Source organism: Pelodiscus sinensis, chromosome 27 (genome assembly GCF_052426305.1).
Source record: "Pelodiscus sinensis isolate ZL-2025 chromosome 27, ASM5242630v1, whole genome shotgun sequence".
In the NCBI taxonomy this organism is placed as follows: Eukaryota; Metazoa; Chordata; order Testudines; family Trionychidae; genus Pelodiscus; species Pelodiscus sinensis.
The window spans coordinates 18,330,815-18,347,407 of record NC_143078.1 but is presented as its reverse complement, the minus strand read 5'-3'; the positions used below and the strand labels follow the sequence as shown (position 1 = coordinate 18,347,407).

The 16,593-nt window shown below is 52.0% G+C and overlaps 2 protein-coding genes across 2 annotated transcripts; both read right to left on the bottom strand.

Moving 5' to 3' along the window:
* On the bottom strand, positions 1 to 4,295 carry LAMTOR5 (late endosomal/lysosomal adaptor, MAPK and MTOR activator 5). Its single transcript, XM_075910267.2, has 4 exons — positions 4,171 to 4,295; positions 1,960 to 2,021; positions 1,022 to 1,139; positions 1 to 350 (listed from the first exon to the last, which is right to left on the bottom strand). The coding sequence occupies exons 1-4, from the start codon at positions 4,203 to 4,205 to the stop codon at positions 290 to 292; spliced, it is 276 nt and encodes a 91-aa protein (XP_075766382.1). The 5' UTR covers positions 4,206 to 4,295; the 3' UTR covers positions 1 to 289.
* Positions 4,296 to 12,948: 8,653 nt separating this feature from the next.
* LOC149521407 (uncharacterized) lies at positions 12,949 to 14,579 on the bottom strand. Its single transcript, XM_089773710.1, has 2 exons — positions 13,774 to 14,579; positions 12,949 to 13,578 (listed from the first exon to the last, which is right to left on the bottom strand). Exons 1-2 carry the CDS (start codon positions 14,321 to 14,323, stop codon positions 13,127 to 13,129), a joined length of 1,002 nt encoding a protein of 333 aa, XP_089629836.1. The 5' UTR covers positions 14,324 to 14,579; the 3' UTR covers positions 12,949 to 13,126.
* Between the last annotated feature and the right edge of the window lie 2,014 nt (positions 14,580 to 16,593).

The window sequence follows — 16,593 nt, the reverse complement described above, 5'->3', positions numbered from 1 at the left end:
TATGTTCAGATAATTTATTGAATTCAACATGTAAGGCTACAGATTAGGCTTACATTACACAAGCAAGAGGAGTTAAAGCACATACCATGCTTGACAGTAAGTTCAGACGTGCTAGAAGTTAGACCCTGACTGTATGGTACCAGTTTAAAGGAGGGAAGCTACCATGTATTTCAGATTGGCCCAAATTGAGTTCTGCAAGCACATTCTGTATTCTGGCAGCCGAGAACATGGAGCAGTCCAACAACCAGCATGTCCAAAGGTGAAAAGACCCATGCAGATGTACGAACAGTCAAGATGCCATTTTGTGCACTGCCACAGTGATGCCATCATGCTTCTGGATCATGATATTTCTGAAAAACAGAGGAACCATTGTTTAGAATAGTTAACCGCTACAACCCTGAAGACTTCTCAGTGCAGCTAATCTGCAGGTGAGAAGCAAAAACGTAGCTTACATTTAGTATCTGCTGCATGCTGTCAAAGGAAGCTCAGATTAGAACTCTGTTTTCCATCTCTGCATCCTCTTTAGAATAGAAAAGATTTGGGGTTTAGTCTTTCCTCCTAACTCCTCCACCTCCGGTTATTGCCAGAAGCTTGAACTAAGGAGATTCCTGAGAGTCAGGTCTTTGTAAAGTTTTCAGGAGAATTAAAACTAGGACCACAAGGTGTAAAGAGCTATTTTGAACGACGCAGGAATTACCAATAGAAGGATGTAATGCTTAATCACTGCTGGCAGAGGGTTCTTTCAGCACTGCCTTGGCTGCCTTTCTGGATAGTGGTCTGAGACCTGATCTTAAAGCAATGCACATTCAAGCTCCAGAGAAAGGCAAGAGTTGCTGCCATATATGCCCCTGAAGGTGACATTTTCATTCCTATCTGTCAGCTTGAACAGGGGCACAAACAGAATCACCTTGAGCTGGAGGATGTTCTAAAGATCAACTATTTCCAGGAGAGCCTAAATATGAGATATGAGCAAGGCCCAGAGAAAAGGGAATGACATATCCAATTTCAAAAAGAAGCTCACCCGTTATCTGACTCCAGACACACAACAGGAACATCAGTAGGATCTGAAGTTAGTTTGGCTGCCTGCTGGGCTAGCACTGATATCACGCCTGCATGTTCATCTGAAAGGGTTCCCCGACCTATAAAATACACAAGTAACACCCCTCGTTACATAGCCTAACAAGTTAGCTGAACTATCTGGCTGTGTCCTAATTTAATCCATTTTTCACAGTATTCAAGTAATTGCTAAAAAGTGCTCTTAGCTGTAGCCTTCCCAGATAAATACAGTAGTCAAAACTGTGACTGATGCATTTATATAGTGATAGTTGCAGGATTTATATAGTTCAATATCCAGTACTGCTTTTTCATGCAAATCCATTCTTTTCATTTTTACTGAAATAAGCTGATCTTTTAACCTATAAGCCCATCAAGATACCTCTGACAATAGCAATCTTTACAATTATATAGTCCATCTTTGGGCTCCTCATTCCAAATTTTGTTTCCCACCATCTAATTAAATGACCAGTGATCAAATGATACCAGTTACCAAATCAGCAACAGCTGCTTAATGCTAGATTCTCTTATTCTTAGCCTGTTCTCTGTGTTAGGACATACAGGAACCTGGTCTATAGCTAGAGCTTGTTGGCACTACAGTAATATAAATACATTTAATCACTAAAATAAAGGCTAGACGTTCCTCCTACATAGATTAGTTTTCTTAAGAGAAGCAGACACACAGACCATGAACATTTTGATGTTTCAAGTATTGTGACAGTAGAGCAAGGATAAAAATGGGATTTTTTTTAAATGAGTAATAGAAAATGCAGGAATCTAGACAAAGCTGAGAGCAAATCTATTTTTCTGGTGTGTGTTTTAAAGCATGCATAATATTTCAACATTAAAATGGTTCTGGGACAACATTCCCATTTACTGAAGGAAATAAGCTACTTTGTCACTTACAGCCAAGATTCAGGCCCTGTGAATCTGTGCACAGGATTCCAACTATTGATGGATTCTTCATTCTAATAAAGACAAAACCTGAGATCAGCAATTTAAGCATTAGATGGGAGAAAAACAAATCAGGAGTCAAGACAGCAGTGTAAGCGTCATAGAAATCTGAAACTATTTAAGTGGCATCTTCTCAGCCCTCTAACAATGACAGCTCCATTTGAAAGGCTGTCAAAACATTACAGGGGGAGGGAAAGCAGGAATTTTCATAACTGCAAAATGCATTTCATTATTTAGAAATGTTGGTTAATTTGATGACCACTCAGCAAGTAGAGTAAGGGATGTGTAAAGTAGTTGATTAGTCGACTACCTGATGAGCTGATTGGTGGATAAACCTAGACTTAACTACTAGCATTTCCCTCCCTGTATCAGTGGCAGCAAGGAGCTGGTGCTGAAGGGAGTCATCTCTGTGGGGTCACTTCCCCATCCCACCTGTGCTAGCATGGGGAGGGGGACCAAGGGAGGCTGCTCTGGCAGTAGACCCTGTTTGCAGAGGGTCCCAACTCCCCGCTGGGACCCCTGTGGACAGGGGCTGCTGCCAGCTAGGCAGGCAGCCAGCCAGGCTCTCACTGGGTGCAAACCCCGCTGCAGCTCTGCAATTTAAAAGGCAATAGGAGCCAGGCAGTCTGCCCCCTGGTTCCTACTGCCTTTTAAATTTCAGAGTTGCAGTGGGGTTTGGTCCCAGCAGGAGCCTGGGCTGAGCTGGCTGCCTTCCCCTGTCAACTAACTGAGTAGTCAAAAATTCTATTGACTACTTCAGTATTTCTCAACCTATTTTTTTTTTATAAAGTACCTACCCCTCTTTTAAAAAAATTAAGTACCCCCAGGACCTACAGTTTTCAGACAATTTTTTTCTACCATTGCAACACATTTGTTTAAACAACTTAATTACAGCCAGGCAGACAATGACATTTTTGGATGTAAGAAGTACAAAAATAAAGTGCTGTAAAACTTAACACAAAAAACCAGTTTTCTCCAAATGTCAGTTGTGTTGACTATTGCCAGACTTCTCTTGAGTACCCCTAAGGGGACTTGTACCACGGATTGAGAAACACAGGGGCTATGTCTATATTGGCAAGATTTTGTGCAAATACTCTAACGAGTTTTTGCATTAGAGTATTTGAGTAAGAGAGCGTCTACATTGGCGTGAGCCTTTGTGCAAAAGATTTGCTTTTGTGCAAGAGCATCCATGCCAGTGTAGATGTTCTTGTGCAAGAAAGCTCTGGTGGCCATTTTAGCCATTGGGCTTTCTTGTGCAAGAAATTAACGTTACCTGTCTACACTGGCCTCTTGCGCAAGAACAGTTGTGCAAAAGGGCTTATTCCTGAGCGGGAGCGTCAAAGCATTTGTGCAAGAAGCACTGATTTCGTACAGTAGAATGTCAGGCTGTGTCTAGACTGGCAAGTTTTTCTGCAAAATCATCTGCTTTTGTGGAAAAAATTGCCAGCTGTCTACATTGGCTGCTTGAATTTCTGCAAAAGCACTGACGATCTCATGAAAGATTGTCAGTGCTTTTGTGGAAATACTATGCTGCTCCCATTTAGGCAAAAGTCTTTTTCTGAAAACTTTTGCGCAAAAGGGCCAGTGTAGACAGCTGAGATTTGCTTTCACAAAAAAGCCCCGATCGCGAAAAATGGCGATCGGGGCTTTTTTGCAGAAAAGCGCGTTTAGATTGGCATGGACACTTTCCCGCAAAAGCGTCCTGCCAATCTAGATGCACTTTTCCGAAAATGCTTTTAACAGAAAATTTTTCCATTAAAAGCATTTCCGGCAAATCCTGCCAGTGTAGAGGTAGCCTGCGTTCGTGCGCAATCGCAGCCAGTGTAGACAGGCGGCAAGATCTTGCCAATGTAGCGGCAGCCTGGCCGGCCTGCCAGTGAAACGGGCTCCTTGCCCGTCCCGACCGCCAATCCGCGTCGGAAGGGAGGTTCGCTCCCGGGGGCGGCGAAGCAGAGACCAGCGCTGCGGGGGGGGGGGGGGGGGGAGGGGCGCCCGTCCCAGAGACCAGCGCTGCGGGGGGGGGGGGGGCGCCCGTCCCAGAGACCAGCGCTGCGGGGGGGGGGGCGCCGCAGCCCCCGCACAACGCTCCGCTCGCACCCAGGGGAGCCCCCCCCAGCACTTCCGGCCAGAGCCAGGCGGCTCCCCCGGGTTCCCGGTACCGACGTGTCTTCCAGGTGCTGCTCCAGCGTCCCCTCCATGCCGGGGAGGGGCGGTCGGTCTCTCGCTTCCGCTCACGTGACAGACACTTCCGGACGGCGGCGCGAGAGGGTCACACTTCTAGGGAGTGCGCGTGGTGGGAGGGGCTCGCCGCGCGGGACCTGCCGCCCGGCGCCCCCTAGCGGGCAGCCTCGGGCCGGGATGTGGCAGGGCGGGGCCGGGAGCTCGCGCTGTGTGCAGGGCGGCCGCAGCGCCACCCGGCCAGCCGCTCCCCGGGGCGCGAAATGCAGCCACCTCTGGGGGGGAGCGGAGAGAGGGTCCAACAGCGCACAGCAACGTGCCCTCCCCCCCCCCCCACACATACCCACACCCCACACACACATACCCACACCCTACACACACACACATACCCACGCCACACACACACACACATACCCACACCCTAGACACACCTACCCACACCCTACACACACACACATACCCACGCCCCACACACACATACCCACGCCACACACACATACCCACGCCACACACACACACACATACCCACATCCTAGACACGCATACCCACACCCTACACACACACACATACCCACGCCACACACACACACATACCCACACCACACACACATACCCACGCCACACACACACACACACACATACCCACACCACACACACATACCCACGCCACACACACACACACATACCCACATCCTAGACACGCATACCCACACCCTACACACACACACATACCCACGCCACACACACACACATACCCACACCACACACACATACCCACGCCACACACACACACACACACATACCCACACCACACACACATACCCACGCCACACACACACACACACACATACCCATACCCTACACACACATACCCACGCCACACACAAACACACATACCCACACCCTACACACACATACCCACACCACACACACACACACACACATACCCACACCCTACACACACATACCCACGCCACACACAAACACACATACCCACACCCTACACACATACCCACACCACACACACATACCCACGCCACACACATACCCACACCACACACACACACACACATACGCGACCAGGAACAGGTAACAGGAGAGTTTGGAGAGGGAGTTCTCCAGGTAAAAGAGGAGTAAAAACGGGACCCTTGTGGTAAGTGGCTGTCTGGAGTGTGTGTTTGTGGGGGGGGGGGGAGTTATTTGCAGTGTGCTGAGCTTGTGTTTATCTGGTTGGTTGGTTTGGTTGGTTGGTTTATTTGTTTGAAGGAACTTCTAAAAGGTTTGAAATCTAGAAGCCTCTGTTAATTGGCTGAGCCTCAGTCAGGGGGAGGGGCTACCAGAGCTATATAAGCCTGTGACTCAGCGATCAGGGAGAGCGCGACCAGGAACAGCTAACAGGAGAGTTTGGAGAGGGAGTTTAGAGGGCACTAGTGACTTGTGTCCTTCTTTAAAACATAACTCTTAGAATAATCTGTACTCCAGAAGTTTAAAAAGAATCCCAGTTTGTACTTAAACTTATTCATTACAAACATGGAGACAGAAGCCCAGCAGCAGAGTGGGGGCTATCCTGTTTATTGCATCGAGTGTAACATGTATGATTACCTGCCCTGTGGGCGGGTGGCGTATGTGTGCACCAGTTGCAAGGAGCTCCTGACCCTCAGAGACCGAGTTCGGGCTTTGGAGGCCAGGGTGGCTGAACTGGAGGAGCTAAGGGAGGTAGAGAGCTATGTTGATGAGACTTTCCGGGACACTGTAGTACTGTCCCACCTCCAGTCTGAGAGCCCCAGTGCTCTTAAGGAGGATGAAAGTCTCAAGGGAAAAGAGCATTCAATGGGAACAGAGGGGAACCATCCCATACTTGGGACCCTCCTCCCAGAGGATGTTGCGGTATCCTCTCGCACTGAGGATACCTCTGAGGGGGCGGGAATGCCAGCTAGGAAGAGGCAGGTGTTAGTAGTGGGTGATTCGATCATTAGAAACATAGATAGTTGGGTTTATGATGACCGGGAGAACCGTATGGTCACTTGCCTGCCTGGTGCGAAGGTTGTGGATCTCTCGAGACATCTAGATAGACTTATGTGTAGTGCTGAGGAGGAGCCGGTGGTCGTGGTACATGTAGGTACCAATGACATAGGGAAGGGTAGGAGAGATGTCCTGGGGGCCAAATTTAGGCTGCTAAGAAAGAGACTGAAATCCAGGACCTCTATGGTGGCGTTCTCGGAAATGCTTCCAGTTCCACGCGTAGGGCCAGGTAGGCAGACAGAGCTTCAGAGTCTCAATGTGTGGATGAGACGATGGTGTAGGGAAGAGCGGTTTAGATTTATTAGGAACTGGGGACACTTTTGGGAGAGGGGGAGCCTATACAGGAAGGATGGGCTCCACCTAAACCAGGGTGGAACCAGACTGCTGGCACTAAACATTAAAAAGGCCGTAGAGCAGTTTTTAAACTAAGAGATGGGGCAAAGCCGATTGGTGCGGAGATGCACGTAAATCGGAGGGAGACTTCTCTTAGAGGAGAATCCGTTGATAGAGATTCTCTAAGCTGTAGTCGGAAAGAGAGGAGGGGAGAGGGCAAACCATTGGCCAGAGCTGACAAACAACCGCATACAAAGGAATCCAATGCATCAGGGAAGGGCAAATAACCAGTGGCAAATTTTTAAAGTGCTTGTACACAAATGCTAGGAGTCTGACTAATAAGATGGGTGAACTAGAGCAACTCGTATTAAATGAGGAGATTGACATAATAGGCATCACTGAAACCTGGTTGAATGAGGAAAATCTGAGACACACAATCATACCGGGATATAAAATATATCGGAAGGATAGAGCAGGCCATGTGGGTGGCGGATTGGCACTGTATGTGAAAGATAAAGTAGAATCAAATGAAATAAAAATATTAAGTGAATCAACATGTTCCATAGAATCGCTATGGATAGAAATTCCATGCTCCAATAATAAGAAATTAGCAGTAGGGATATATTACCGACCACCTGACCAGGACAGCGATACTGACATAGAAATGCTGAGGGAGATTAGAGAGGCTACCAAAATAGAGAACTCTCTAATAATGGGGGATTTTAATTACCCCCATACTGACTGGGTACATGTCACCTCAGGAAGAGAAGCGGAGATAAAATTTCTCAATGGCTTAAATGACTGCTTCTTGGAGCAGCTGGTACAGGAACCCATAAGGGGAGATGCAATTCTCGATTTAGTCCTGAGTGGAGTGCAGGATCAGGTCCAGGATATAACCGTTACAGGACCGCTTGGGAATAGTGACCATAATATAATAACATTCAACATTCCTGTGGTGGGAAGAACACCTCAGCAGTCCAGCTCCCTGGCATTTAATTTCAAAAAGGGGAATTACACAAAAATGAGGCGCTTAGTTAAACAGAAATTAAAAGGCACAGTGACTAGAGCCAAATCCCTGAAAGCTGCATGGAAACTTTTTAAAGACACCATAATAGAGGCCCAACTTAAATGTGTACCCCAAATTAAAGAACATAGCAAGAGACCTAAAAAAGAGTCCCCGTGGCTTAACCACCATGTAAAAGAAGCAGTGAGGGACAAAAAGGCATCTTTTAAGAAGTGGAAGTCCAATCCTAGTGAGATAAATAGAAAGGAACATAAACACTGTCAAATCAAGTGTAAAAATGTAATAAGAAAAGCAAAAAAAGATTTTGAGGAACAGCTAGCCAAAAACTCAAAAAGAAATAACAAAATGTTTAAGTACATTAGAAGCAGGAAGCCTGCTAAAAAGCCTGTGGGTCCCCTAGATGATCGAGCTATAAAAGGAGCAATCAAGGACGATAAAGCCATTGCGGAGAAACTAAATGATTTCTTTGCTTCAGTCTTCACGGCTGAGGACGTTGGGGAGATTCCTGAATCTGCACCGTCCTTTGTGGGTGATGAATCTGAGGAACTGTCCCGGATTGAAGTGTCATTAGAGGAGGTTTTGGAACAAATAGAAAAACTTAATGTTAACAAATCTCCGGGACCGGATGGCATTCATCCAAGGGTTCTAAAAGAACTTAAATGGGAAATTGCTGAGCTATTATCTGTGGTTTGTAACCTATCCTTTAAATTGGCTTCCGTACCTAATGACTGGAAGGTAGCCAACGTGACACCAATATTTAAAAAGGGCTCTAGAGGCGATCCTGGCAATTACAGACCGGTAAGTCTAACTTCAGTACCGGGCAAATTAGTCGAAATAATAGTAAAGAATAAAATTGTGAGGCATGTAGAAGAACATAATTTGTTGGACAAAAGTCAACATGGTTTCTGTAAAGGGAAATCCTGTCTTACTAATCTATTAGAGTTCTTTGAAGGGGTTAACAAACATGCGGACAAGGGGGATCCAGTAGATATAGTATACTTGGATTTTCAGAAAGCCTTTGACAAGGTCCCTCACCAAAGGCTCTTGTGTAAATTCCATGGCCATGGGATAAGAGGGAAGGTCCTTTCTTGGATTGAGAACTGGTTAAAAGACAGGAAACAAAGGGTAGGAATAAATGGTAAATTTTCAGATTGGAGAGGGGTAACTAGTGGTGTACCCCAAGGGTCAGTCCTGGGACCAATCCTTTTCAACTTATTCATAAATGATCTGGAGAAAGGGGTATGCAGTGAGGTGGTAAAGTTTGCGGATGATACCAAACTGTTTAGGATAGTCAAGTCAGAAGCAGACTGTGAGGGACTCCAAGAAGATCTCACCAAACTGAGTGATTGGGCAACAAAATGGCAAACGAAATTTAATGTGGATAAGTGTAAAGTAATGCACATTGGGAAAAATAACCCCAACTATACATACAGTATGATGGGGGCTAATTTGTCTACGACAAATCAGGAAAGAGATCTTGGAGTTATCGTGGACAGTTCTCTGAAAACTTCCACACAGTGTGCAGCGGCGGTCAAAAAGGCAAATAGGATGCTAGGAATTATTAGGAAAGGGATAGAAAATAAGACCCAGAATATCTTACTGCCCCTGTATAAAACTATGGTACGCCCACATCTTGAATACTGTGTACAGATGTGGTCTCCTCACCTCAAAAAAGCTATTTTGGCCTTGGAAAGGGTTCAGAAAAGGGCAACTAAAATGATTAGGGGTTTGGAACGAGTCCCATATGAGGAGAGGTTAAAGCGACTGGGACTTTTCAGTTTAGAAAAGAGGAGACTGAGGGGGGATAGGATAGAGGTCTATAAAATCATGAGTGGTGTGGAGAGGGCTGATAAAGAAAAGTTATTTATTAGTTCCCATAATAGAAGAACTAGAGGACACCAAATGAAATTAATGGGTAGCAGGTTTAAAACTAATAAAAGGAAGTTCTTCTTCACACAGCGTGTTGTCAACCTGTGGAACTCCTTGCCAGAGGAGGCTGTGAAGGCTAGGACTATAATAGAGTTTAAATTGAAGCTGGATAAATTCATGGAGGTTAGGTCCATAAAAGGCTATTAGCCAGGGGATAAAATGGTGTCCTTGGCCTCTGTCTGTCAGAGGCTGGAGAGGGATGGCAGGAGACAAATCGCTTGATCATTGTCTTCAGTCCACCCTCTCTGGGGCACCTGGTGCTGGCCACTGTCGGCAGACAGGATACTGGGCTAGATGGACCTTTAGTCTGACCCAGTTCGGACGTTCTTATGTTCTTATGTTTATACCCACGCCACACACACACACACACATACCCACACCCTACACACACACACACACACACACACACACACATACCCACACCCTACACACACATACCCACACCCTACACACACACACATACCCACGCCACACACACACACATACCCATGCCACACACAAACATATCCACACCCTACACACGCATACCCACACCCTACACACACACACACATACCCACGCCACACACAAACACACATACCCACACCCTACACACACACACATACCCATGCCACACACAAACATACCCACACCCTACACACGCATACCCACACCCTACACACACACTCATACCCACCCTACACACACACACATACCCATGCCACACACAAACATACCCACACCCTACACATGCATACCTACACCCTACACACACACACATACCCACGCCACACACAAACACACATACCCACACCCTACACACACACACATACCCATGCCACACACAAACATACCCACACCCTACACACGCATACCCACACCCTACACACACACACATACCCACGCCACACAAACACACATACCCACACCCTACACACACATACCCACACCACACACAAACACTCATACCCACACCCTGCACAAACACACATACCCATGCCCTACACACACACATACCCACGCCACACACACACACAGACACACACGCCACACACACACACACACATACCCACGCCCTACACACACATACCCACGCCACACACACACACACACATACCCACACCCTACACACACATACCCACGGCGCGCGCACACACGCGCACACACACACACACACACACACACCCCAACGCCCTACACACATACCCACGCCACACACACACACACACACACACCCACTCCCTACACACACATACCGACGCCACACACACACACATAGCCACGCCCTACACACACATAGCCATGCCCTACACACATACCCACGCCACACACACACGCACACACCCACGCTCTACACACACGCACCCACGCCCTACACACACGCATACCCACACCCTACACACACACACATACCCACCCCCTACACACACATACCCACATACCACACATGATTGGAAAAAATGTGAGGGACCACTGCTTCCCTGTAAGAGCATTGGCAGATATTTAATTAACATATTTCTTTTAAGTAAGTCAGGGTACGTCTACACTACAGCGCTAGTTCGAACTAACTTAGTTCGAATTAGTTAATTCGAACTAAGCTAGTTCGAACTAGCGCATCTAGAACTAAAAACTAGTTCGAACTAGCGTTTTGCTAGTTCGAACTAGCGCGTCCACACTGATTGGACGCAGGGGGGCATTTAAGGGCAGCTGAAACCGGTTCTGGCAGGGCATCAGGTCAGCAGTTGCTTTGTGTGGCTGCTGTCTGAGGCTATCTGAGGCTCGTGCTTAAAGGGACCCCCCCTGGACAGCCGGTTCTCAGCTTTTCCTGCTTGCTTGCCAACCTCGCCGAGGGACAGCAAAGCGTCGGTCTCTGTGCCCGTCTGTGTCGGTGCTTCCCTTCGGGGGGGACCGCCGCAGGTGGCAACATGGAGCCACGGCTCGCCCTGCACCTTCTGGTGCACGTTCTGGACTTGCTGCTGCAAGCCTGCCAGCAATGGCTCGAGGCTGCCTGGCACCACCTGGGGAACGTCAGCCCCCTGCCTCTCCGCCTGGCCGCCCTGGGGGCCGTGGAGGAGCCGCGGCGGCGCCCCGGCACCGGCGTGCCCCGCCGCATCTGGCGTCTGGACACCAGCAGCGACTGGTGGGACCGCATCGTCCTGGAGCACTGGGACGACCGACAGTGGACCCAGAACTTTAGGATGAGGAGGGACACCTTCCTGGAGCTCTGCGAGTGGCTCGCCCCTGCCCTGCAAAGAAGGGACACTCGCATGAGGCCCGCCATCCCCCTCCAGAAGCGGGTGGCCATCGCCCTCTGGAAGCTCTCCACGCCGGACAGCTACCGATCCGTCGGGAACCAGTTCGGCGTGGGGAGATCCACTGTCGGAGCAGTGCTCATGCAGGTACGGCGCTCGTCGGCCACCGAGCCGGGGGGGAGGGGGGCTGCGAGGAGGGGATGGGCCGCCCCAGGGACAAAGGGGGGGGCGGGAGGAGGCGAAAGCGCCCCGCACCGGAGGGGTCGGGCTGTCCCGGCCGTACTACACGCCGCCAGGGGGGTTGCTTCCGGGAGTGGGGCGCGGGGCACTGCCAGGGCACGCACGCTCCCAGCCACCCGGGCGCCCCACTGATTGACGCTTTGCTGTGTCTCTCTCCGCAGGTGGTCAAGGCCATCAACCGGGTGCTGCTCCGCAGGGTGGTCCGCCTCGCCAACCCGGATGCCGTCATCCGGGGATTCGGCGCCCTCGGCTTCCCCAACTGCGGGGGGGCCATCGACGGGACGCACATCCCCATCCGTGCCCCGGAACACCAGGCGTCCCGGTACGTGAACCGCAAGGGGTACTTCTCCGTCATCCTGCAGGCCGTATGTGACCACCGGGGACAGTTGACGGACATAAATGTGGGCTGGTCCGGCAAAGCACACGACGCCCGGGTGTACCGGAACTCCTCCGTGTGCCAGCGGCTGCAGGACGGGACCTTCTTCCCCGACCGCCACATCAGGGTCGGGGACGTGGACATGCCCGTCTGCCTGGTGGGGGATGCCGCCTACCCACTGCAGCCCTGGCTCATGAAGCCCTACACGGGACACCTCAATCCCTCCCGCCAGGCCTTCAATAACAGGCTGAGCAGGGCCCGCATCGTGGTGGAGGGGGCCTTCGGGCGACTGAAAGCCCGCTTTCGATGCCTCCTCACCCGTCTGGACCTGGCCGAGCACAACATCCCTCCCGTGGTGGCGGCATGTTGTGTGCTCCACAATTTGTGTGAGCGGAAGGGGGAGGCTTTCTTGCCAGCCTGGATGGCTGAGGCTGACCGCATGGCTGGACACTACGGTCAGCCCCGCACCGCCGCCGTCCGGGAAGCCCAGCGGGGGGCCATCCGGATCCGGGAAGCCCTGCGGGAGAGCTTCCAGGTGGAGGAGGAGGAGGACTGACCTCTCCCTGCATGCCCCACTGGGGCCTTCTTCCACCCTACCCCCCCCTTCCCCTTTCCCCTCCCTACCTACTGTCAAATAAAGACACCTGTTTTTCCAACAAAAACGTCTGTTTATTTCACAGAACTGGGGTGGGGGAGGGAGGAATGAAGGTGGGAGAAGGGAGGGGGAAACCTGGGACGAGGGAGCTGGAAGGGGAGGGGAGGGAAGGGAGGAAGGGAAAGGAAAGCTCAGGGGTGGGAGTCTGGGTGCCTCTCCCGTCTCGCCACACTGCGGGTCCGGGGGCGTCGGTGGGGAATGGTTGTGGAGGGGGGGGCAGAGAGGACAGGGGGTGTGGAGGAAGCAGGAGCGGAAGCAGGAGGAGCAGGAGGAGCAGGGGGAGCAAGAGGGGGAGCAAGAGGGGGAGCAAGAGGGGGAGCAGGGGGAGGAGGAAATGGAAAGCGGTCTAGCAGGCTCTGGAGGTGGCCTCGCAGGGCACGGCCCTGCTCCTCCAGGGCCTCCAGACTCCTCTGGCGCAGCCTGAGGTCCTCCTGGACCCAGTGGTCCTGGAGACGGAGCTGTCGGTCCAGGAACCGGAGATGCCGCCTCTGGTAGTCCTCCTGGTTCCTGGCTGTCCTGCTTGCCCGGGCGCGGGCGGCTGCTGCAGGCGGGGTGGTGCGCCCTGCAGTCCCCGGTGCTGCAGCTGTGGTGCAAGAAGACCAGCGGTCAATTACCCCAGGGGCCCAGGTGTGTGAAACCCAGCTCCCCTCTGCAAGGCCAGGGCCCCTGCAGGATCCCCAGCTGCTGCTCCGTGGTGGGCAAGGCCCAGGCGCACGGTCCCGGGGCTCCCTCTCGCCCCAGCCCCCCGTACACATAAGGGGAACACGAGGGTACTCACAGGTGGATGCCTCCCCGGCCTCTGATGATGCAGGCGAGCGGCTCTGTGGGGTGCCTCGGGGGTCCCGGGTCCTGGGAAGGCTGGCAGCAGGCTCCTGGCTCTCAGAGCCCTCTTCCTCCTCCTCGGTGTCCAGGAGCGGTCCCTCTGCCCCGGGGTCAATCACGTCCCGGGGGGCAGGGACGGCATGAGGCCCCAGGATGCGGTCCAGGGCATGGAAGTGGGGGCAGGCCTCCGGGTCAGCCCCTGGCAGGCAGGCCCGGGAGTAGGACTGCCGCAAGTCTTTAATCTTGCAGCGCACCTGCTCCCGGCTGCGCTGGTGGCCCCTGGCGGCCAGGCTGGCAGCCATGCGTCCATAGACGGCCGCGTTCCGGTGGCTAGTGCGGAGATCGTGGACATTGGAGGCTTCCCCCCAAACCTCGATGAGGTCCACGATCTCCGCACTTGACCAGGCGGGCGCCCGCCTTTTGCGCCCCCGGGCAGGCTCCCGGGAGCCGCCAGGCTGGTCCTGGGGAGCAGTGGAGGGCTGGGAGCCCTCGGATGGCTGGCTCATAGTGTGGCAGGTGCAGGCTGTGCAGGCACGGGTGCTTGCAGCCTTGCAACTGGCACAAAGTGAGTAGCCAGCCCGTGGCCCTTTAAGGGCTCCGGGGCCGGGAGGGGGGCAATAGAGTTTCCCTGGTGTTGGCCAGAGTGGCCACCAGGGAAACCTGGGAAGCCTTAGCCTCCCACTAGTTCGAACTAAAGGGCTACACAGCCCTTAGTTCGAACTAGCTAGTTCGAACTAGGCGTTAGTCCTCGTAAAATGAGGTTTACCTAGTTCGAACTAAGCGCTCCGTTAGTTCGAATTAAGTTCGAACTAACGGAGCGCTAGTGTAGCGCATAGGAAAGTTAGTTCGAACTAACGTCCGTTAGTTCGAACTAACTTTCTAGTGTAGACATACCCTGACAGAATGGGGGCTAACTGCAGAGGTGCGAAACTCTTCCTTCCCCACTTGAGGGCACTACACTTGCATCCAGACAGAGGCAGCACCCTGCTGACCAGAACTGTACACTTGAGAGAATCATAGAAGACTAGAACTGGAAGGGCCCTCGAGAGGTCATCGAGTCCAGACCCCTGTCCTCATGGCAGGGCCAAATACTGTCTAGACCATCCCTGATAGACATTTATCTAACCTACTCTGAAATATCTCCAGAGATGGGGATTCCACAACCTCCCTGGCAATTTATTCCAGTGTTTCACCACCCTGACAGGAAGTTTTTCCTAATGTCCAACCTAAACCTCCCTTGCTGCAGTTTAAGCCCATTGCTTCTTGTCCTATCCTCAGAGTTGAACAAGTTTTCTCCCTCCTCCTTATGACGCCCTTTTAGATACCTGAAAACTGCTCTCATGTCCCCCCTCAATCTTCTCTTTTCTCAACTAAACAAACCCAATTCTTTCAGCCTTCCCTCATAGGTCATGTTCTCTAGACCTTTCATCATTCTTGTTGCTCTTCTCTGGACCCTCTCCAATTTCTCCACAGCTCAACAACTTGTTGCATCCAAGTCTTTCCGAACAAAATACCTGACCTATTGGCAAAGTCAGGTGGCACAAGTATGTGCATACCTGACTGTCTAGCAATATCGAGCCTTTGTGCTCAGTAGCTTGAGAGATCCTGCCTGCTCCAGGGGACGGTAGTGAAACCGCAGTGACGCCAAGCCAGGCCTTCCCAGCTGCTGGGAACAGAGAGGCAGAGGGGTGGGGGGAAGGAACGTCATAATGACTGTGCTCCCAGCTTGTTCCAGCAGGGGGTGCTGAAGTGACAGCTTCCCCGTGCCACGCCTTACTACTTTGCATCTTTTGCTGGCATTTATTGTGCTAAGAAGCAGGTGTAGGAGGCTGGCAGAGCAGAGTGGCCGTGTTTCCACTCACTGGTCTCAGTGATGCCATCGAGTGCCGGGCATTGGTAAGTCAGCCACACTGGGGTGTTGCCCTCCATCTTCCTCGGCCTGCCACATGGAGCCTGGCATTGGGAACTGGCACCCTTGTTTGTGGCCTGTTTGACACGGGGGGGGGGGGGGGGCAGCCGCACGCCTTGCGTAGGAGACCGGGGCACAAATGCCTCCTTGGCTGGCACATGACGCCTTGCAGGGCAGCAGGCTCGGGACGGGTGGGAGTGCAGATTGGATCAAATCGCCATTGGCCATCCCGGCCCCGCAGCAAATGGAATTAGCAGCTGGAAATGTCATTACCCAGGTGGCGGGTGGAAATGTATTCATGGCCATTCGGCTGGCGCGGAAGCCTCTCAGCCTCTTCTAGGATTTCAGCTTCTGGGAGCTGCAGCTGAGACCCACGAACTCCCTTACCCCACAGGCATAGTTTGACGTCTGCATGTGGGGTGGGAGCATCTCCAGCCAGGGCAGCGGGACTCTGCATGGGGGTGGGGCTCTGCGCCTGCCTGAGGCTTGCAGTTCAGCATCGCTGCTCAGCGCATGGCAGGCGTCCGTAGCGCAGCGAAGGGCCCGATCCTGCAAGCTGTGGCATATGAGCGGCGCTGGAGTTGTATGTGGCTCGGGGGTCTGCTCACATAGAACGTTATCAGGCTCAGAGGCGGAGTGAGCTGCACTTGACCCACCTTGGGTACCACTGGTTTGAATGGAACGAGTGATGGGTGGCTGGTGATGGTAGGGCTGGGGGAGCCAAGTCCCACCCCCCAGCCCCACATCCAGCCCCACCCCTTCTGCCAATCCCCCCCTCCCACGGGAGCCAAGCTGCCTTCCTGCCCCCCACCACAGGGAGTTGGGGCAGTATGCCGCCACCCCACCCTCAGCATGGGGAGGGAGGAG